This window comes from Pantherophis guttatus, chromosome 4 (assembly GCF_059756535.1).
Source record: "Pantherophis guttatus breed Tessera chromosome 4, ASM5975653v1, whole genome shotgun sequence".
NCBI lineage: Eukaryota > Metazoa > Chordata > Lepidosauria > Squamata > Colubridae > Pantherophis > Pantherophis guttatus.
Window position 1 is genome coordinate 22082677 of NC_142066.1, and position 22500 is coordinate 22105176.

Here is a 22500-nt window from a genome sequence, read left to right on the forward strand (position 1 = left end):
CATGGGCACATTTAAATATTCATTAAAAGAAAAGAACTTTATGTCAATGTATTCACAAAGGTTAAAAAAAAGTAGAGCCAACCTTTTGTGTTTATTATTTCTTTTTTTCAAATATATAGGGAAAATTAATTGAAAGGCACCCAATAAATTTGAACATTGAACAAAGAGGAAGAGACATTGGTCAAACAAAATCCAAGAAGAAAACAGGGGTGGACTGCTGGGGGTTCACAGGGGTTCAGGAGAACCTGTAGCTAAGATTCTGTGCAGTTTGGAGAACCCCCAAATCCTACTCTTGGTTGGCCCCACCCAACCCACCCCTCCCAGGAGTCCCCACACAGCCCATTTTGGATGCAGGTAAGTCTAGGGCATGCACGGAGGCTTGTGGGGGTGAAAAACAGGCCTACCAGAAGTTCAGGAAGGAAATGGGCCCATTTCTGGCCTCCAGAGGATCTCCTGGGCCTGGGGAGGCTGTTTTCACCCTCCTGGAGGCTCGAGAAAAGCCTCCGGAGTCTGGGGAGGGCAAAAACACCCCTCCCCCTGCCATGGTGCAGGAGGCCGACTAGGCCATGCCCACCCAGCAACTGTGCAGAGAACCTCTTGCTAAAATTTTTGAAGCCCAACCCCTGGAAGAAAGCACTATCAATCTGAATTGAAGCTGAAAATGAAATGAATCAAGTGTCCCCAGGAAATGAATTCAATTCATCAATTCATCCGGAACCTATCCGGATGGACCTGGATAGGTTCCTGACAGAGTTTGGGCCATTCCCTGAGGCTCTGGGTCACGGCGCAACTGAAGAACTGGTGGCCGCCTGGGATAGGGCGGCTGCTGGAGCTCTAGACCACATTGTGCCTTTGGGGCCTCTGACCTGGTGCCAATCTCCATTGGCTCCCTGGTTCTCTGAGGAGCTGAGAGAGATGAAGTGCCAGAAAAGACACCTGTGAGGTCTGGTGAGGTCTCATATTAAGATCTACCTAGTGGCGATAAAAGCAGCAAAATTTAATTATTTTTCTGTTCTTATCAGGTCTGCTGAGAACCGCCCAGCAGCCCTGTTTAGGTGACACGCTTCCTTCTTCACCTGGGAGCGAGGGAAGACCCTTTGCAGGGTAGAGCTGAGGATTTTGTGCAATTCCTGCATGACAAAGTCACTCAGATTTGGGAAGGTCTGGACTCTGATTGGGTAGATCCGGATGGTGTTATGGAGGGGGGTCTTGAGAATGTTATCTGGGAGGGGTTTGACCTTGTGACTCCCGAGGACGTGGACAGGATTCTGGGTAGGCTTAATGCTGCCACATGTTTATTGGATCCGTGTCCCTCCTGGTTGGTGCTGGCCTCCCAAGAGGTTACACGAGGCTGGCTCCAAGGATTATTAATGCTTCTTTGAGTGATGGCTTCTTCCCCACCCTCGTTGAAAGTGATGGTGGTGAGGCCTCTCCTCAAGAAGCCTTCCCTGGACCCAGCTGTATTAGCGAATTAACGCCCAGTCTCCAACCTTCGCTTTGTGGTGAAGGTTGTTGAGAGTGTGGTGGCGCAACAACTTCCCCAGTACCTGGATGAAGCCGATTATCTAGATCCATTCCAGTCGGGCTTCAGGCCGGGGCACAGCACGGAAATGGCATTGGTCACATTGATTGATGATCTCTGGAGGGCTCAGGACAGAGGTTGTTCCTCTGTCCTGGTCCTATTAGATCTCTCAGCGACTTTTGATACCATCATGCTGGGCGAGATCATCCGTGGTTTCGGGATGAGGTTCTATCAGTATGCTGATGATACTCAGCTGTACATCTCCACCCCGGACCACCCCAATGCTGCCCTTAACGTGATGTCCCAATGCCTGGAGGCCATCCAGATCTGGATGGGGAGGAACAAGCTCAGACTCAACTCTTCCAAGACCGAGTGGCTGTGGTTCCTGGCATCCCGGTATAGTCAGCTGGTTCCATCGCTGACTATTGGGGGCAAGATTCTGGCCTTCTCAGAGAGGGTGCACAACTTGGGTGTTCTCCTGGATGCACAGCTGTCTTTGTAAGAACATATGACGACCGTAGCCAGGGGAGCTTTTTATCAGGATTGCCTGATCTGCCAGTTGCGTCCCTTTCTGGACTGGGATGCCCTGCGCACGGTCATTTATGCCCTCGTCACGTCATGTCTAGACTACTGTAACGTTCTCTACATGGGGCTCCCCTTGAAGAGCACTCAGAGGCTCCAACTCGTCCAGAATGTGGCCGCACCGGTGGTTATGGGGGTGACTCGGCGCACCCACATAACACCCCTCCTATGCGAGCTGCACTGACTCCTGGTGGTTTTCTGGGTGCGATTCAAGGTGTTGGTCACCACCTTTAAAGTGCTCCATGGCTTTGGACCAGGCTATTTACGAGACCGCCTTCTGCCATCAACAACCTCCCACCAGCCAATACGCTCCCACAGAGAGGGGCTCCTCAGGGTACCGTTGGCCAAACAGTGCTGACTGGCGGCACCCAGCGGGAGAACCTTCTCTTTGGGGGCACCAGCCCTCTGGAATGAGCTGCTCCTAGAAGTCCATCTTAGCCCCGACCTGCGTACCTTTCACCGCACCTTGAAGACCCTTCTGTTCCAGCAAGCCGGTCTGGCCTAATACGAATTTTATAATGGGTGTATGTGTGTTTTAATTTGTGGGCCAAATTTTTTTTATATATTCGATTATAATTGGTTTTAAATTTTGTAAATCTAAGTGTTTTAATATGGCTGTACACCGCCCTGAGTCCTCCAGGAGAAGGGCAGTATAGAAATCTAATAAACTCAAACTCAATTCAACATATGAATATTTATGGGTGAGAGGGAAAGAGGGAGAAGGAGAGAGAGGGAGTGAGGGAGAGAGTCTTCTGTAAATATTTCCAGCAATTTGTTATGAAATGGACTTTCAACTAGAGACATATGTAGCCTTTCATACCAACTGTCCTTAGAATGTGTCTACTTATTTTAAGGTCTCTAGAACGTGATATTTTAAAAGATATTTTTTCTTGTAGGATGAATCACCGCTGAGTAAAAAAAAACTAGGCATCCATGTGGCTTTCTAATTTTGAACTATTTTTGCCATTAACCATGATTTAAATGTATATTTACGTATACAGGTGAAACTCAAAAAAATAGAATATTGTGCAAAAGTTCATTTATTTCAGTAGTGCAACTTAAAAGGTGAAACTAATATATGAGATAGACTCATTATTAGTTCAAGTCTTGATTTGTCATAATTTTGATGATTATGGCTTACAGCTCATGAAAACCCCAAATTCACAATTAGAATATTACATGAAATCAATAAAACAAGGATTGTACATAGAACAATTTCAGACCTCTGAAAAGTATAAGCATCCATATGTACTCAGTACTTGGTTTGGGCCCCTTTTGCATCAATTACCACCTCAATGCGGCATGGCATGGATGCTATCAGCCTGTGGCACTGCTGAGGTGTTATGGAAGACCAGGATGCTTCAATAGCGGCCTTCAGCTCTTCTGCATTGTTCGGTCTCATGTCTCTCATCTTTCTCTTGACAATGCCCCATAGATTCTCTATGGGGTTCAGGTCAGGCGAGTTTGCTGACCAATCAAGCACAGTAATCCCATGGTCACTGAACCAGGTTTTGGTACTTTTGGCAGCGTGGGCAGGTGCCAAGTCCTGCTGGAAAATGAAGTCAGCATCCCCATAAAGCTCATCTGCTGAAGGAAGCATGAAGTGCTCCAAAATCTCCTGGTAGACGGCTGTGTTGACCCTGGACTTAATGAAGCATAGTGGACCAACACAGCAGATGACATGGCTCCCCAAATCAACACAGACTGTGGAAACTTCACACTGGACTTCAAACTCTCCACAATGGAGAGGCAGTGTGTGCCTCTCCATTCTTCCTCCAGACTCTGGGTCCTTGGTTTCCAAATGAGATGCAAAAGTTGCTCTCATCAGAAAAGAGAACTTTGGACCACTAAGCAACAGACCAGTTCTTGTTTTCTTTAGCCCAAACAACAATGTTGTTTGTTGTTCAGGAGCGGCTTGACAAGAGGAATACGACATTTGAAGCCCATGTCCAGGATCCGTCTGTGTATGGTGGTTCTTGATGCACTGACTCTAGCCTCAGTCCTCTCCTTGTGAAAGTCCCCAACACTTTTGAATGGCCTTTTCCTGACAATCCTCTCCAGGCTGCAGTCATCCCTGCTGCTTGTGCACCTTTTTCTTCCACACTTTTCCCTTCCACATAACTTTCTATTAATGTGCTTTGATACAGCACTTTGGGAACATCCAACTTCTTTTGCAATTACCTTTTGAGGCTTTCCCTCCTTATGGAGGGTGTCAATGATGGTTTTCTACACAACTGTCAGATCAGCAGTCTTTCCCATGATTGTGATTCCTACTGAACCAGACTGAGAGGCCATTTAAAGGCTCAGGAACCCTTTGCAGGTGTTATGGCTTAATTAGCTGATTAGAGTGGGACACTTTGAGCCTAGAATATGGAACCTTTTCACAATATTCTAATTTCCTGAGATTGTGAATTTGGGGTTTTCATGAGCTGTAAGCCATAATCATCAAAAGTATGACAAATCAAGACTTGAACTATCTCGCTTTGCATGTAATGAGTCTATCTCATATATTAGTTTCACTTTTTAAGTTGCATTACTGAAATAAATGAACTTTTGCTCAATATTCTAATTTTTCAAGTTTCACCTGTATATGATGCGGTGGCTCAGTGATTAGGACGCTGAGCTTGTTGATTGTCGGTCAGCAGTTCAACAGTTCAAATCTCTAGTGCCGCATAATGGGGTGAGCTCCCGTTACTTGTCCCAGCTTCTGTCAACCTAGCAGTTCGAAAACACGTAAAAAATGCAAGTAGAAAAATAGGGACCACCTTTGATGGGAAGGTAACAGCGTTCCGTGTGCCTTTGGCGCTGGCCACATGGCCATTGAGATGTCTTCGGATAGTGCTAGCTCTTTGGTTTAGAAACGGAGATGAGCACCGCCCCTAGAATTGGGAATGACTAGCACATATGTGCGAGGGGAACCTTTACCTTAAATGTATATAAAATGTGACTGATACTAAACTGAGATGGATTTGAACCAGTGAGGTTCAGCCAGAGCTGGTTTTCTGAAAGAAGAATTCTGAGAGTTGAAGTCCATTCATTTTAGAGTTACTTAGGATGCAAAACATTGGATTAAACCAAGCTTTTAGAGGATAGTAATGTGAAGATCTATCCCATCCTTTCAACCCTCAAGTCTGGTTTTATAAGTTTCAATATTACAAAATTTTGGGGCTTTATGGTTTCAGCTATCAACAATCAGAAATGTGGACCATTATTTTTCAAATTCCATCCCAAAACAGTGTTTTCATTTTAAAGTTTATTTTAGTTTATTGCTTCTGTAGCATATGAAGACATCTGGAAGCTGTTAAAATCTTATAATTTAAAATAAGTTTCTGTTGTATATAGATAGTCTATAGTTAAAATACACTTGCCACAAACTAAAGATTTGTGTCTTCTCCAACACTACAATTCAAAAGCAATGATACCATTAGTCAGGGTATTCAGCAATTGGCAAATAAAACATAGTAGAAACCCTATTTTGGTGTGTGTGGTTATTTGTTTGTTTGTTTGGTGTGTGTGTGTGTGTGTGTGTGTAAAGCAGGGGTCTGCAACCTTAAACATTCAAAGAGCCATTTGGATCTGTTTCTCACAGAAAAGAAAACATCAGGAGGACTTCCGGTTGGCACTGTTAGCGTCGTGGACGGTCTCCCCGGACCGCCAGCCCCGCGATTCCGTCAAAGCCGCTTTGACAGCGTTAAGCAGCTGTCTGGCAGCTTGAAAACCTCTCCATCGGGAGAAGAAGGAGAGGAGAGCTGGTGGGTCAGGGTAGATCTCCCCGTAAGCCTCCTGGAATAATTCCAGAGGCTTGGAGGGTGAGAGCTCCCCAGTCAGCTGACTGAAGCTCCGGATCTGGGACGACTCTGTTTTAAACAGAGCCAGATGTCGCGACCAACTCTGCAGGCAAAAGTGAGTTTGATTGATTGACAACAAGCATAGACAGAGCAGAAACAGGAGAACAAGCATTTACAAGTAACAGTGCCTAACTCCGGGTTTACATTGTTTCTAATCAAATCTCTTTGAGCTGGAGGCTGGAAGATGGTGCCTTTGTTGTGGGCGTGAGAGTGAAAGTTAAAAACAAAAGTGCTTATTGAGAACTTTGCGCTCTGAGAGTGGATTAAAGCTGCTGGGAAGTGAGAGTTTGTGGAGAAAAGACTATTTTGCTTGATAAACTATAAACTTTAAATTTTTGAAAGCTGTTCAAGGGATTTTGTGGCTGTGAAAGGAAAAAAGACTTTTAAAATAAAGATGGCTTCTAAACAACTTAAGCCAGGAGTTTCTAAAAGTGGAGGAGGTTCTCCAGTAGTGTCAGTAGTGACACAGAAAGCACAACTTCCAGCTGATTCACAGAGCCAGGAGGCTTCTTTTAATGAACTTAAAGAATTTATAAAAGAAGCCATGAATAATCAAACTGCAGCTATGAATAACCAAACAGTAATTATGGAAGGGAAATTAAAAAAAATTGAAGAGGATATAAAGTCAATTAAAGATGTTGTTGAAGAAAAGCATGATGACTTTTCTTCAACAAAAAGAGTGGGGGGAATATTGGGGGGGGTGATTTTCTTTGTAAAACTTTTTAATAAAAAAAAAAGAAAAAGAAAAGAAAAGAAAACATCAGGAGCCTCAAAACCCTTCTCGTGCCTGACTATTTCTTGAGCGGCCACAAAACTAGCATATGTAGTTGAATTAAATGTTCTGGTTTTTTCTGAATTTTTTTTCTTGGATTTATCCATGGTTGGCCTACCAGGGGTTGAAAAGCTCAATAAATAGTGTGCCAGTGGGTGTCACACATTGGTGGTTGTGACACATACTTTGAGTGACAGGGAGCCACAGCAGAGGGGTAAAAGAGCCACATGTGGCTCCAGAGCCGCAGGTTGCGGACCCCTGGTATAAAGCAACTCTTTACAGCATTTTGGATGCTGCCCTATGTATGCTCTTATTCCTCAAGGTATAAATGATGGGGTTGAGCAAAGGGGTGACCACAACATAGAAGACTGCAATTTGTTTATCATGATCAGGAGATGTAGCCGACTTTGGAATGATATACATACAGATAATGGTTCCATAAAACAAAATGACCACAATCAAATGGGAGCCACAGGTAGAGAAAGCCTTGTGCAGCCCAACGTTTGACTTCATATGCGAGACAGAATAAAGTATACAGCCGTAGGTGGTCAGAATAACCGACAGAGGAACCAGAATGACTATTGCTCCTATAGCTAAATTCACAAGCTTAATTATTTGTGTATCACTACACGCAAGTTTCAGCACCACTGGCAACTCACATATGAAGTGGTTGATCTGGTTGGGACCACAATAAGTTTGGCAAACAAGACAGATAACACAGATGGCAGAGAGCACGGGAGCAATAACCCAGCAGGCTAGAGCAAACTGCAACTGCTTTTGCTTGCTCATGGCAGTAGGGTAAATTAGAGGACAACAGATGGCCAGATAGCGATCATAGGCCATGACACTCAAGAGAAAGGACTCCATGCTCCCCATGGTCAATGCGACATACATCTGGATGGTGCAGAGTGCAAAAGAGATGATTCCATTTCCAGTCAAGAGATGGGTTAATATGAGGGGCATGGTGCTGGTAACATAACATATTTCTATCCCTGCAAAATGTGAGAGAAAATAGTACATGGGAATGTGGAGCTGAACGTCAAACTGCACTATGATGATGATCAGGAGATTCCCCAAAACCGTAAGCAAGTAGACAAGGAGAATGATCACAAAAAGGAAAAGCTGGATTTTTCTTTGGCTGGCCAGTCCCAGTAAGATGAACTCCTTAACAGAGGTGACATTGTCAGCTTCCATCCTGGCCTCCTACTGTAAGGAAGGGAAAATGAAGCAAAGTTTTAGATTCCTTTAGATTAGCAAAAGACCAAATTACTCTCAAAACAAACCAATCATAACCCACTCTTATATCTCAAGATAGAGTTATGAGATGGACTCCATAAATTTTATATCAAGGATAACCATTTTCATAATGGCAGGCTCAACCCCCGGATAGTCTTGTCTTAACTCAAAAGCTAAGGCAACTTAAATTTGGTTACAACTTGGATGGATATGGGAAGGTGGTTGGGAGAGTGGTTGGCACACAGCTACAAAAGAGAATGAAGTGGATTATCTGGAACCTTTTCAGTCTGAATTTAGGGCAGGGCATAGCATTGAAATGGCATTGGTCACACTTTGGAGGACTCAGGGTGGAGTTGAGTGCAACCATTCTTGCCCTCCTGTCCCTCTCAGCAGCTTCTGATACTATCAACTATGGTATCCTTCAGAACTAGCTTCTGGGCTTGGGAATGGGAAGCACTGTGTTACATTGATTCTCCCTTCTTTGTTTGCAGCCAGATTCAGTCCATGTTAATAGGAGAGGAGAGTTCAAATCCTAGAATCCAGCAATGCCTCGGAACTCAAGCCTTTCGCCTCTCCATTTTAATGTGTACATGAAACTACTGGGGGGGGGAGATCATCTGTCGGCATGGGGTCCAGCATGCTTTGTTGTTGTTGTTAGTTGCAAAGTCATGTCTGACCCATCATAACCCCATGGACAATGCTCCTCTAGGCCTTCCTGTCCTCTACCATCATCTGGAGTCCATTTAAGCTCATGCTAACTGCTTCAATGACTCCATCCAGCCACCTCATTCTCTGTCGTCCCATTCTTCTTTTACCCTTAGTCTTTCCCAGCATTAGGCTCTTCTCCAGTGAGTCCAGCATGCTAATCACACCCAATTGTACATCTTTCACCCCTAGCTAGACAGGTGACACTATGACAGTGCAGGCTGAAGGCCTATAGGTTATAATGGTCTGAATGGGGAGAATCATCTTTGACTCAACCCTGGCAAGACAGTGTGACTCTGGGATTTTGGTTTCCCATGGCCAATCTATTTCATCTTTGACTCTGGCATTCCCCAGACAGAATTGGAATTGGTATGTTATTTGTGGGTTCTTCTAGACTCCTTCTCAAGGCTATGGGTGGGAGGGACTTTGCACATTTAATAACAACAACTTTATTGTCATTGTACGTGTATACACGGTATACCCATACAACAAAAGTCACTTAACACCCAAAGACCAGGTCCAACACACATAACAATCCCCAAATACACTCCCACCCACCATAAATTCCCCACCCATAAACCACCCAAACATCCACACAACAGACCAAGTAATGCTGTCCAACAGCTCACTGATGGTGGCCCTTTAGTTCATTGTTGAGTGCAATTGCAGCTCTGGGATAAAAACTATTCTGAAAACGTGTGGTCTGAGTTTTAATTGTTCTGTATCTTCTGCCAGAAGACAACAATCCAAAAAGATTGTAAGCAGGATGGGAACAGTCTCATTTCATCTGGTGTACCAATTGCTCCCTCTCCTGAATTAGGAGGCCCTATCCATAGTCACTCATGCCATAGTTACCTCCTGTTTGGATTACTGTAATGTGCTGTACGTGGGGCGGTCCTTGAAGAGTATCCAGAAGCTTCAGTGGGTTCAAAATGCAGTATCCCACATAATTCTGCATGAGTCAAGATTTATACATGTGTCACCTCTTTTGAAGGAGCTGCATTGGTTATTGATTTACTTCCAGTTGCAATTCATTTTTGCAGCATAATAGAGTTGGAAAGGACCTTGTAGAACATCTAGTCCAACTCCCTGATCAAGCAGGAGACCCTATACTATTTTTGACAAGTGGCTGTTCAGTTTCTCAAGGTGCCAGTTATTACCATTAAAGCCCTACATGGCTTGGGGCCAAGTTATTTGAAGTATTGCCTTTCCCCACCTACATGTATCCAGCCCATCAGAGTGGAGAGGCAAGGTATGTATTAGTGAAATGCATCTAGTGGACCAAGAAAAGAGCCTTCCTTGCAGTGGCTCCTTCCTTTTGGAATATCTTTCCTTCAGAGATAAGATTGGCCACCACCTTGTTGTTTTTCAGAAGGTCCTGAAGATATGGTTCTGTCAACAGACCTGGGGCTCTCAGGTTGATATGTAGCCAAACGATTGGTATGATTGTGTAGTAACTGCTGCTGCTGGGATGGAGTGGGGAGCTATGGGCTCTTACATTGTGAAATGTTGACATTGAAAAGAATCTAGACTTGAACTTTGGTGCTGAAGAAGGCTTCTGAGGATACCATGGACAACCAAGAAAAAAACCCAATGGATCATCATTAAGAGCCATGGTAGCACAGTGGTTAGAATGCTGTACTGCAGGCTACTTCTACTGACTTCTGGGTGACTGCAGTTTGGCAGCTCGAATCACCAGGCTCAAAGCTGACTCAGCCTTCCATCCTTCCAGTCAATACACTGTCCACAAAATATGTATGGTGTGAAAAGAAAACTGCAAATAAAACATTTTTTTTTAAAAAAAAAAGAAATTGTTAAACTTAATAAAATAATTTTTGGGTGCTCCATCACTGGAGGTTTTTAAGAAGAGGCTGGATAGCCATTTGTCTGGAATGATATAGGGCCTCCTGCTTGTACATTACATTGAAGGCTGTCATTGAGAACTAGCATAGTAGTCTTAACTAAAATGTTCTCTGAATTCTTAAATCATCTTTTGGGTCTGTAAATCATATACATTAAGGATACCTAATATCCTTAATGCCGTGGTGCACAGTGGTTAGAATGTAGTATTTATTATTTATTTATTTATTTATTATTCAAATTTCTATACCGCCCTTCTCCTTTCGGATTCAGGGCGGTGAACAGCCAAAATAAAACATTTATACATAAAGTACGATTAAAAATAGATTTAAAATAATTAAATTTGGACCATAGTTTAAAATTTATCAATTTAAAATCCATATTTTATATATATATATATATATATATAGTATTGCAGGCTAATTCTGCCTACTGTCAGCAGTTTGATCCTGATTAGCTCAAGGTTGACTCAGCCTTCCATCCTTCTGAGGTTGGTAAAATGAGGACCCAGATTATTGGGGGCAAAATGCTGACTCTGTAAACTGCTTAGAAAGAGCTGTAAAGCACTATGAAGTGGTATATACAGTCTATAAGTGCTAATGCTAAATGCTATCAAGCAAATCAAGCCATATTTCTCACTTTGAGGCACAAATGATCAGGCTCAAATGATCCTATTGCAGACATATTATGCAAAGACCTAGTTTTCTTGAGAAGTCTCTAATTCTGAGAAAGGTGGAAATAAAGGAACAGGAGGACCACCTGCAAGATTGATGGACTTGGTTACACCAGTCAAGAGTACACTATTAGAAAAACCTGAAAGTCCAGGTTAGGAGCAGATTGCCATGAAGAAAAATTACATATGAAGTTGCTAGGATGCAACAGCAACTTCATGGAACTTCAATCAATCAATCCTTTATTCAAGTGGTGAAATCCTCTGCGGTTTGCCACCAGTTTGGTGTCCGCGCATGCGTGCTGCATGCCAAACGCACACTGTGCACAGAAAAATGAGGCTTAAGAAGGTAAATAGAACAGCGGGGTGGAACAGCTGTGCTATGCAATATAGAATATAAATCACGCTGTACAACTAATTGTCGGAAATACCAGTTTAGACGAACCGGTAGCTTTTTTTAACTACAGATTCACCTGAACTGGTAGCTTTTTTTTTTTTTTTTTTTACTGGTGCGAACCGGTAGCATTTCATCTTTATCCCCCACCCACACAGACAAGCAAGACACCAGAATATAAACTGACAGCAAACAGCACTCCTTACTAGCACTGATGATGTTACCTAGTTATGGTAATGAAACATTTGCAAGGAAACAAGCAAGCTCAGAGAGCACCAAGGACCCTTCATTTCAACCCTGAGCTACAAATATTTTCCTTTGTTGAATCCTTTATCTAGGAGAAAAATTTCAGCTTACCTTAGCCTTTTACCAAGCAACTACAAAGGAGTCATTCCTTGCGCTTGGCTTCTGTCTGTCTCAGTAGACATATCAATGTCTACTCCAATATGTAATTGGAGAGGGTTTGATGATCCATTGTACAACTCTCAAGAAGTTGTGTTTTTTAAACAATTTTTTTTTTAAATCTTGGCAGGACTCAGCGACTTATCATCTCATAATTCTTAAAAGCATCTAAACTCTTATGGATGAATTATAACTCACAACACCTGGAGATACCCTGGGATTAATTAACGAGTATAATTATTTCCACAAGGAATCCATGAAGTGTGCATGATATCAATGGGAATGTGGAACTTTCTTTTGTTGGTTTATTCTCAGAGATTCTACTGAAAAGATATTGGTAGCAGTTAACAATCCTAGGGAAATTGTTCCAATTAATTATCTTCCTGGTCGGTTATTCAGCACCTGATATTTTTTTATCTTTAATAAAAGAAAAGAAAGTTATTTGGATAGATGAATCAAAATTTTAGAAAACCAATACCCAATGATCTCCATTTTTCTTTTTTTAAGTTTTAGAAGATTTTTATTAAACATAAAAAATTCAATATCTACATAAACAGTGTGTTGTCTGAGTACAGTTAATTTTAAGAAATAGTAATCATAATAGTAACGATAATATTCATAACATTAATAACGATCACATAATAAAATAGCATTTGCTTAGCATTTTAGTGAACCTTCCTTATGTAATTAATCATTCTCTTATGCTTTTAAAATTCTAACTTTGGTTTCTGCTAGTTAAAGATAAAGGTTCCCCTCACACATATGTGTTAGTCATTACCAACTCTAGGGGGCAATCTTCATCTCCGTTTCAAAGCATTGTCCAAAGACGTCTCCGTGGTCATGTGACCAGCATGACTAAACTCCAAAGGCACACAGAACACTGTTACCTTCCCACCAAATGTGGTCCCTATTTTTCTACTTGCATTTTTTATGTGCTTTCAAACTGCTGGGTTGGCAGAAGCTGGGACAAGTAACGGGAGCTCACCCCATTATGCAGCACTAGGGATTCAAACCGCTGAACTGCCGACCTTTTGATCGACAACCTCAGTGTCTTAGCCACTGAGCCACTGTGTCCCATTGTTCATCTCCATTTTGTTAGCCATTGATAGTTAGCCATTGATAAAAACAAATCCCATGTTTAAAAGTAGTCAGTTTCTTCCTTCTCCCTAATTTTAAGTGTTAATCTATCAATTTCTGTACATTCTAATATTTTTTTAATTACATTTTCCTCTGTAGGGATCTCTTTGTTTTTCCACTGTTGTACAAATACAATTCTAGCTGCTGTTAATATATGTAAAATTAAATAAGTATTCCCTTTATTGTATTTTTCTGGTAAAATACCCAGCAAAAATATTTCTGGCTTTCGAGCTATGTGCTTCTTCACCATTTTTTCTAACCATGTATGTATTTTTGTCCAGTATTATTTTGCCTTTGTGCATGTCCAGCACATATGTATGATAATACCAACCCAGTGTCTGATTACATTTCCAACATATCCTTGAATATCTTTGCCAGTCTTATCACTGGAAAGTGCCATCTGTAAAACATTTTATATAGATTTTCTTTATATGCAGTTGCCATTGTTAGTTTATAATTCCTATCCCACAATTGCTGCCATTTATCTAACTCTATAGCATAACCAAATTTTTTAGCCCGTTCTATTCATTGTTTCCTTTACTTGCTCTTCTTCCATTTTAATGCTCAATCGATAGTTATAATTTTTTTTGGTTAGCTTTTCATCTGTCTCTGTTAGTATATGGTCTAGTTCTGTTAATTCTTCATAAAAGCCATATATTTTAGCATCTTTCTCATACTGTATGTCTTTTAACTATCAATAAATATTAAACCAGAAATCTCAAAGGTGCTTTTTCTCTTTGTTTTTGCTTGAACACATTTTGTTTCTCATCCAAGTTCTGAACTGAAGAAGTGTTTTGGATGAGAAGTGAAATGTCTCCAGTGAAAGTCCAGTTGCCTTCTGAAAAAAAGCAGCTTTGGGACAATCATGACCTGTATTGTGTTGTGGGCTGCAATGGGCAAAAACAGACACAACAGTGATTACAACAGTGTTTATTGACTCAAACTGGAACTGAAGAACAATAGGCAAATCCCTGTAATTTATACTCTAGGCCCACAGGCCCTCAACCAATCACAATACCTTAAAAAGCCAGCCCAAATATGAAAATTCTGAGTTTCCCCCAAAACAGTTGAAGTTAATAGTTAGGATAATCTAAAAGTTAGTTTCACTTTAGCAGGGTTTAACACAACAATACAGTATATATTCAATACATAACAACCTGGATGACTGAGAATCTCCATAAGCATTAAACCAGAAATCAGAAATTTCTAGCACACTTCAACTGAAAAACTTAATACTGGTCTAGTTAACACTGGTCTAGGAGGCAGGAGGGTAAATTCTTCCTTCCCAGGCCCTTCCTTTGTGGAGAGCTGCAGAATTCAACCCTCACCCTTGTCCAATTTAACATTTACTATTGGAAAGTGTTGTGGAAGTGTTGAAACTGTTGGAATGAGTTCATCCACAGGTTTGGTATTCAAGTATCATCATAATTATATTTTTTGATCCCAGGCCAATCAAATGAAGCTGTCAAGGCTCCGTCCCTGAAGGTTGTGTGCATGTGGATGAGAAGGAATAAATGTATATGTGTTGGTAATGAGTTTGTGAAATCATCCACTTTGCTGATCTCCAGTCTGCCTATCCACAACATCTGCTTGATTTTAGATTCATCACCTAAGGGGAACAATCCCAAAAATTGATATCTCTCAGGTAAATTACTTTGCATGTAACTCAGTCAGAAAAAAAGGGATTTGGGCATAAATATAGGATGTGGTGGCTCAGTGGCTAAAATGCTGAGCTTGTCGATCGAAAGGTTGGCAGTTCAGCGGTTTGAATCCCTAGGGCCGCATAACAGGGTGAACTCCTGTTACTTGTCCCAGCTTCTGCCAACCTAGCAGTTTGAAAGCATGTAAAAAATGCAAGTAGAAAAATAGGGACCACCTTTGGTGGGAAGGTAACAGCATTCCATACGCCTTTGGAGTTTAGTCATGCCAGCCAGATGACCACGGAGATGTCTTTGGACAGTGCTGGCTCTTCGGCTTTAAAACGGAGATAAGCACTGCCTCCTAGAGTCAGGAATGACTAGCACATATGTGCAAAAGGAACCTTTACCTTTTACCTTATGAAATGATGGTCAAGACTAGAAAGAGAAGGGAGTTCTAAAAGAACAAAGAGGCAATATTTCATGAACATAGTTTCTTTCTAAGGATCTCTGTATCTTATGCTGTCCTTTCCTAGAATTCTGTTTGCTTCTAATATTTTTAGAATCCTATCATCATTCTTGGGTCTTTCTCTGAGACATGCATCTGAGGAGAGAGTAACTTTACTTTTCTAGTTTTACACCACATATGTAAACTCTTGCATAGTTTTCCTTAAATGTCTTAAATAAGGAACTTTCCCATTAACTGTGAAGTTAAATGCCTCTCCATGTTTAAATACATGACTAAGGTCAAGTATAACTTGTTTCTTGGCCAAGCTTTCTTGGATCTCAAAGACAGTAGATAGACCATCTCCTGAATAGTTGTAAGAAGAAGAAAATGGACATCAATTTGGTGTTTTCTCTTGCTCCTATTAAATCTTGAAGATGTTAATATTCAGTTCAATATTCTCTCACTATAGTTGTATGTACACTGAGAGATTATGCACTGGAGACAAATTCCTTAGATGTCTAATCATACTTGGACAATAAAGAATTCTAATTCTAATCAAGATTAGGCATTCAGACAAACTTGTACAATATTAGTGGAATAAATTCTTTCATAGACTTTACAATATTTTTATTTATTTATTTATTTATTAGATTTTTATACCGCCCCCTCTCCCGAAGGACTCGGGGCAGTGAACAGCCAAAATTAAAAAACATACAATATAAACATTAAAATACGTTTAAAACAGAATTAAATCCAAAATGGCTCCCCAATTTAAAACGCCTTACCCATGCCCCTATAAATAAGACGAATTTAAAATTTAAAAATTTAAAATTTCCACATTTAAAAAGGGGGAAGATTTAGGCCAGGCCAGCTTGATAAAATAGAAAAGTCTTACGCGCACGGCGGAAGGTGCGCAGATCCGGGATCCTACGTATCTCCGGGGGGAGCTCGTTCCAAATCGTAGGTGCCCCCACAGAGAAGGCTCTCCCCCTAGGGGCCGACAGCCGACATTGTTTGGCTGACAGCACCCAGAGGAGCCCCTCTCTATGGGAGCATACTGGCCGGTGGGAGGCTATTGGTGGTAGCAGGCGGTCCCGTAAATAACCAGGTCCTAAGCCATGGAGCGCTTTAAAGGTGATAACCAGAACCTTGAAGCGCACTCGGAAGACCACCAGGAGCCAGTGCAGCTCGCGCAGGAGAGGTGTTACATGGGAACTCCATGTCACTCCCATCACCACCCGCGCGGCCGCACTCTGCGCCAGTTGGAGCCTCCGAGTGCACCTCAAGAGGAGCCCCATGTAGAGAGCGTTGCAGTAGTCCAGACGAGAAGTAACGAGGGCATGAGTGACTGTGTGTAGGGAGTCCCGATCTAGATAGGGACGCAACTGGCGGATCAGGCGAACCTGATGAAAAATCCTCCCGGACACGGCCGTCACATGCTCTTCTAACGACAGCCGTGAATCCAGGAGGACACCCAGGTTGCGAGCCCTATCCGTGGGGGCCAATGATTCGCCCCCAATAGTCAGCGATGGCACAATACAACTGTCAGCATTCCAGAAAAAACCCCACTCCAAGTAAAGACTCTGAAGCAAGTGTTTTTCAAAGTTCTATTTACTAGAATAGGTAAACTGGCACATCTGGGAAAACCCGAATCGGAGAGGTCCGGGTTTTCCCTCAGTAAATCAAAACCCCCAAAACCATCCCCTCACTCCTCAGTCAATCACATGCTCCAATCAACCGCCGTCCCATCTTGAGACATCACTCCGACCACTCCTTCTCCAGATGCAGGATTGGCCTGACCTTGACTGACAGGAAGAATGCTATTATGTCTACAGACAACCCCTCTACTAAATCCCCCCTCCAACTTTCCCACACAGGAAAAGGTGGCAGCATGGAAGCTTCCGGCCTAATATGGCTTCCAAAGCTGACAACAACCTTTTATATGTTTACCCAGAGAAAAATGTCACTGATATCATTAGATGCACATTCCCTGGTAGATAATTTCTCAACATTAACAACTTTAAGAAGTATGGACTTCAACTCCCAGAATTCCTCCGCCAGCATGTTTTGTCTGTTTACAAAAAGTACCTGGGAGAAAGAAGAATCTATAACTGGTCAACTAACATTGATACTGGGCAAAAGTTTAGAACAGATTACAATATGGTCAACCTGTGATAAATATCAATAACAAATATCCATTATTCATTTTGGATCAACTTGGATTTTAAAAACAATATTCCAGACTAATAGAACTTTGCGAAATGTAGGCAGTAGACTGTATCCCTCTCAGCCAAATAATTTCCCTTCATTTCACACACATTTTTTTAACTTTAGATCAGGGGTGTCAAACTAGATTTGATTGAGGGCTGCATAAGGGTTGTATTTGACCTCGGGTGGGGGGGCATGACTGGTGGACGTGGCTGGGGCATGGCCAGCTCAACATCACTCATAGAGGCTCTGTTATCAGCCTTGATGGCCTCCTGCAGCATGAAAACGGAGCCTGGGGGGAGGGGCATGTGCAGCCTCCTCAAGCTCCTTTTTCACTGACAGAGGACTGTAAGAAGCCATCACGGCTGAAAATGGAGACTGGGTTGCCATGGGCTGCCTCCCTGAGCTCCATTTTTGCTGGCAGAGTGCTGCAGGAGGCTGTCACAGACAAAAACAGAGCCTGGGATGGCCACGTAAGGCCCTCACAACCTCATTTTTCTGACAGAGGCACTGCAGGCCGGTCTAAGCACCCAATAGGCCAGATCCATCCATCAGGACTTGAGTTTGACACCCCTGCTTTAGATTATATCAACTGTTCTCCAGCTTTAACTCTGCTATTAAAGGGACTTTTGTAAAGAGCCCAGGAAGCAGCTATAATAGCACCAAACATACCTCATTTTTCCTAAAAAAAACAACAACAAACGTATTTACATTGCACCCAAATACCCAAATAAATAGTCTGAGAGGTCATTCACAGGTTGAGTTTATGGCTAGACAAACCAACATTTAAGGCATTCTGAATTAATACTCAAGATCAGCCAATCTGACATGACCATTTTTTTAAAAAAAAAATTGACACAAACATTTATCTTTTCTGGTCGAAGTCTTTTCTTTGCAATATCTTTCTTACTGACCTATGGATGTCCTTGTTCTTTAGGGTATAAATGATAGGGTTAAGCAGAGGGGTGACCAAAATGTAGAAAATTGCACTGTGCTTATTACGATTAGGAGCTGAGATTGAGTTTGGAATTATATACATAAAAATGATAGGACCATAAAACAAGGTGACTACAAGCAAATGAGAGCCACAGGTAGAGAACGCTTTGCGCTGTCCAACTGTAGACTTCATGTGGGATACAGAATAAAGAATAAACACATAGGAGGTCAGGATGACACAAAGGGGAAGCAGAAGGAGAGGGACTCCAGCACCAGATATGATATTCTCAATGACTTGTGTATCACCACATGAAAGTTTTAACACCACAAGAAATTCACACATGAAGTGATTGATATGATTGGGACCACAGAAAGTTTGAGAAACCAGGAAGACATCACAAATGCCACAGAACAGTGGAGCAATTATCCAGCAGGCTACAGCAAACTGCAACTGGCATCGCTGGTCCATGACAACAGTATATATTAGGGGAGAACAGATGGCCAGATAACGGTCATAAGCCATGACACCCAGTAACAAAGACTCAGTAGTAGCCATGGACCCTGCCACAAATATCTGGGCAATGCAGAGTGGGAAGGAGATAGCTCCGTTCCCAGCCATGAGGTGAGATAACATTATGGGCACAGTGCTGGTGATGTAACATATTTCGATCACCGCAAGATGAGAAAGGAAATAGTACATAGGAGTGTTGAGTTGTACATCAGACTCTACCAACATGATGATCAGCAGGTTCCCCAAAATTGTAATCAAGTAAAAGATGAGAATCACCCCAAAGAGGAGAAGCTGGATTTTTCTGTCGCTGGTGAATCCCAGTAGGATGAATTCTCTGATAGAGGTGAAGTTCTCAGCTTCTGTCATGGCCTCCTTCTGAAGAGAAGGAAAAAGGGTGAGAGACCATTAGATCAAATACCATGTCTACATATGTAAATAAACAATAACAGGCTTGTGTCAAAAAAGCGCCATTTGTTTAAATCAAGGTATTGAAATTATTACAGGAAATGTTGGTATCATTACTGGAAGATGAGCGTATTTTGATGGAGGGAAGATCAAAATTAATACAGGATAGAAAGTAAGTTCTGTCAATTTTGTTATATGATTATAGAGGGATTCCTTTCCAGGGAAGATTAGGAAAGAATATATTCAAAGTGCTTGAACAATGTTTATTTTGAACTTGAATGAAGAAGTTAGAACATACCCATATTAAACTTAATCTAATCCAGGGGTGAAATCCAGTAGGTTCTGACAGGTTCTGGAGAACCGGTAGCACACATTTTGAGTAGTTTGGAGAACCGGCAAATACCACGTCTGGCTGGCTCCAGAGTAGGATGGGAATGAAGATTTTGCAAAATCCTTCCCCCAGGAGTGGGGAGGGAATGGAGTTTTTGCAGTATCCTTTCTCTGGAGTGGGGTTGGAATGGAGATTTTGCAGTATCCTTCTCCTGCCACGCCCACCAAGCCATGCCCACCAAACAACACCACGCCCACCAAGCCACGCCACAGAATCGGTAGTAAAAAAAAATTGGATTTCATCACTGATCTAATCTACTAAATCAGATTATTTTTTAAGAAGAACAAAGATTGTCTCCACAAATTCAGCACTTACATTTCCTACTTTGGACTAGAAAGGTAAACAAAGTTGGGTATGGTTAGTACTGAGACTAGAGATGACCAGGGATTTTGGAGCTGCTGATTATCATTTTCTTTCCTCATAAAATGGTCCTCATCTGTCAAGAAAGAGTCAAGTCAAGTATTATCAGCTTCTTTTACAGTGCCCAGCAAAATGGAAGATGTTCCATTTGCTTCCTATGAAAGCCAGATATTGTCCACCTGTTGGGGAGTTTATAGGTCTCTCAGGAAACAACCTACACAAACTGTTGCAGAAGGTGTCTTAGTAAAAAAAATTAAATCATTGTTTTGGCAGGATCTCAGCAGCTCATAACAAGTAAGAGCATACCATGGAGGAATAATACATTCTCTGAAAACATCTTGAAATTATTTATTCCAAAATATTCTGTCATTGCTTTTCCATTTTCACCAAGTGGTTGACCTTATGAGCATATACACAAATACCTACTTATATGACCCACGGTGGCGCAGTGGTAAGAGTGCAGTACTGCAGGCTATTTCTGCTGACTGCCAGCTGCCTGCAATTTGGCAGTTCGAATCTCATCAGACTCAAAGTTGACTCAGCCTTCCATCCTTCTGAGGTGGGTAAAATGAGAACCCAGATTGTTGGGGGAAATAGGCTGACTCCGTAAAAACTGCTTAGAGACGGCTGTAAAGCACTGTATAGTAATATATAAGTCTAAGTGCTATTGCTACAACAGTTCATTTAGGGACCATTCAGTTACAACAGCTTTGAAAAAAGTGACTTATGACCATTTTTCACACTTACGACCATTGCAGCATCTCCATGGTCACATGATCAAAATTTGGCTGTTTGGCAACTGGCTCATATTTATGATGGTTACAATGTCCTGGGATCATGTGATCTCACTTTTTATGTGATCTTCTGACAAGGAAAGTCAATGGGGAAGCCAGATTCGCTTAACAACCATGTTAACTTAACAACTTCAGTGATTAATTTAACAACTCTGGCAAAAAAAAAAAGTCTGAAAAATGGTGCAAAATTCACTTAACAAATGTCTTACTTAGTAACAGAAATTACGGACTTAATTTTGCTCATAAATCGAGGACTACCTGTAGTCAGGTTAGCAGAAACACCAGCACATCCTGCAAAGACATCAAACTACTGGTAGTATACTAATGTCTTCATAAGGGGAATTTTTTTTTTTTGTTTAAAAATACATAATACATTAAAAAAATACAATATTTTTGTTTAAAATACTTATAATATTGTCTTGGAGACAATTTTTTTTCAGCAAAAAAAATATTTTTAAAAAAGAAACATGTAAGACTGCAGGTAAAATATGGAGGAAACTTAGACAAAGTAGTTGGAAAGAACTGATTAAATGAATAAACAAATTTGAATTATCCTGCACAGGTATCATAGAGCTAAACTAAAGTTTTCTCAATGTTATTTCATGGAATCGTTTCTAGATAAGTTTAAACAAGAAAATTATAATGTTGTAAACCATTTCCTAGCATCTTTATCAGTGATGGATTGTTCCCAGTTCAGTCTGGTTCTATAGAACCAGTATTAAAATCAGTAGGAAGCTCTGCTCACCCACCCCGATATCATGGATGATCTGCGCATGCGCAGAAGCGTCCACGAGTGAAGCACACATGCATGCTCCAGTTGCAAACCGTTAGTAAAGGTAAGTGGAACCCACCCCTGATCTCTATCAATGACTCTTCAATGCCTGAAGCAAAAATGATCAGGCTCAAATTAGCCTATATATGACGCATGCAAAGACCTAGCTTTCTGGAGAAGACTCTGATTCTAAGAAAAGAAGAAGAAAAGGGAAAAGGATGGCTAGTAGGATGATGGATGGACTGTTATAGCAGTCAAGAGGACATCATTGAAAGACTTGAAAGTCCAGGTTGGGAGCAGAATGTCATGAAGCAAAACTATCCATGTGGTCTCTAAGATTCAACAACTTGATAGAGCATCAATCAATCAATCCAGTAACAAGATGAGAGCTAACCTTGATTCTTTACCAAGAATATTTCAGCAATCACAAAGAGCCTTCATACTCTCAGCTTCTGTCCAACTCAGTAGACTATCTGATACTTATTTGGATGGGATTTGATCCATCTCATTGAAGATATTTTTGGGAAAAAAATTAAAAATTTTCTCAGTAACTGATCTTTCATAAACCTTAAAAGTATCTAAACTCTGGACTTCCGGGTTTGTCTGTCACCGGCGAAGACGGTCGTTTTTGAAGGACCGCCAGCCCCGTCGCCTGTAGAGCCGCTCCGAGTGAGGGGAGCGGCTTGAAAACTCCTAAATCCCGAGGATTCGAGGAGAAGAGTGAAGCAAGAGGCAGGTCGAGCCCCTGTGAACCCCCAGAAGTCTGCTACTGGGGAGGAAACAGGCGCGGCTCCCTTTCAACTTGCGGAGACTCCGGACGGCGTGGGACGACTCTGCTTGTCAGAGCAAGCCGGCTGCAGCAAACATTTAAATTGATGAAAAATAATTTTACTATAAAACAACCTCAACC

At 41.7% G+C, this 22500-nt stretch overlaps 2 protein-coding genes across 2 annotated transcripts; both read right to left on the reverse strand.

Annotated features, from left to right (window-relative positions):
* Nucleotides 1–6827: 6827 nt before the first annotated feature.
* Nucleotides 6828–7918, reverse strand: LOC132711413 (olfactory receptor 5P56-like). Its single transcript, XM_060690227.2, has one exon. The coding sequence runs from the start codon at nt 7916–7918 to the stop codon at nt 7001–7003; it is 918 nt and encodes a 305-aa protein (XP_060546210.2). The 3' UTR covers nt 6828–7000.
* Nucleotides 7919–18286: 10368 nt separating this feature from the next.
* Nucleotides 18287–19240, reverse strand: LOC132711424 (olfactory receptor 5P56-like). The gene has a single exon (XM_060690238.2). The coding sequence runs from the start codon at nt 19232–19234 to the stop codon at nt 18287–18289; it is 948 nt and encodes a 315-aa protein (XP_060546221.2). The 5' UTR covers nt 19235–19240.
* Nucleotides 19241–22500: the final 3260 nt, after the last annotated feature.

Excerpts from the sequence above, each read along its gene's own strand:
- LOC132711413 (XM_060690227.2), bottom strand. The coding sequence starts at position 7,918 with ATGGAAGCTGACAATGTCACCTCTGTTAAGGAGTTCATCTTACTGGGA.
- LOC132711424 (XM_060690238.2), bottom strand. The coding sequence starts at position 19,234 with ATGACAGAAGCTGAGAACTTCACCTCTATCAGAGAATTCATCCTACTG.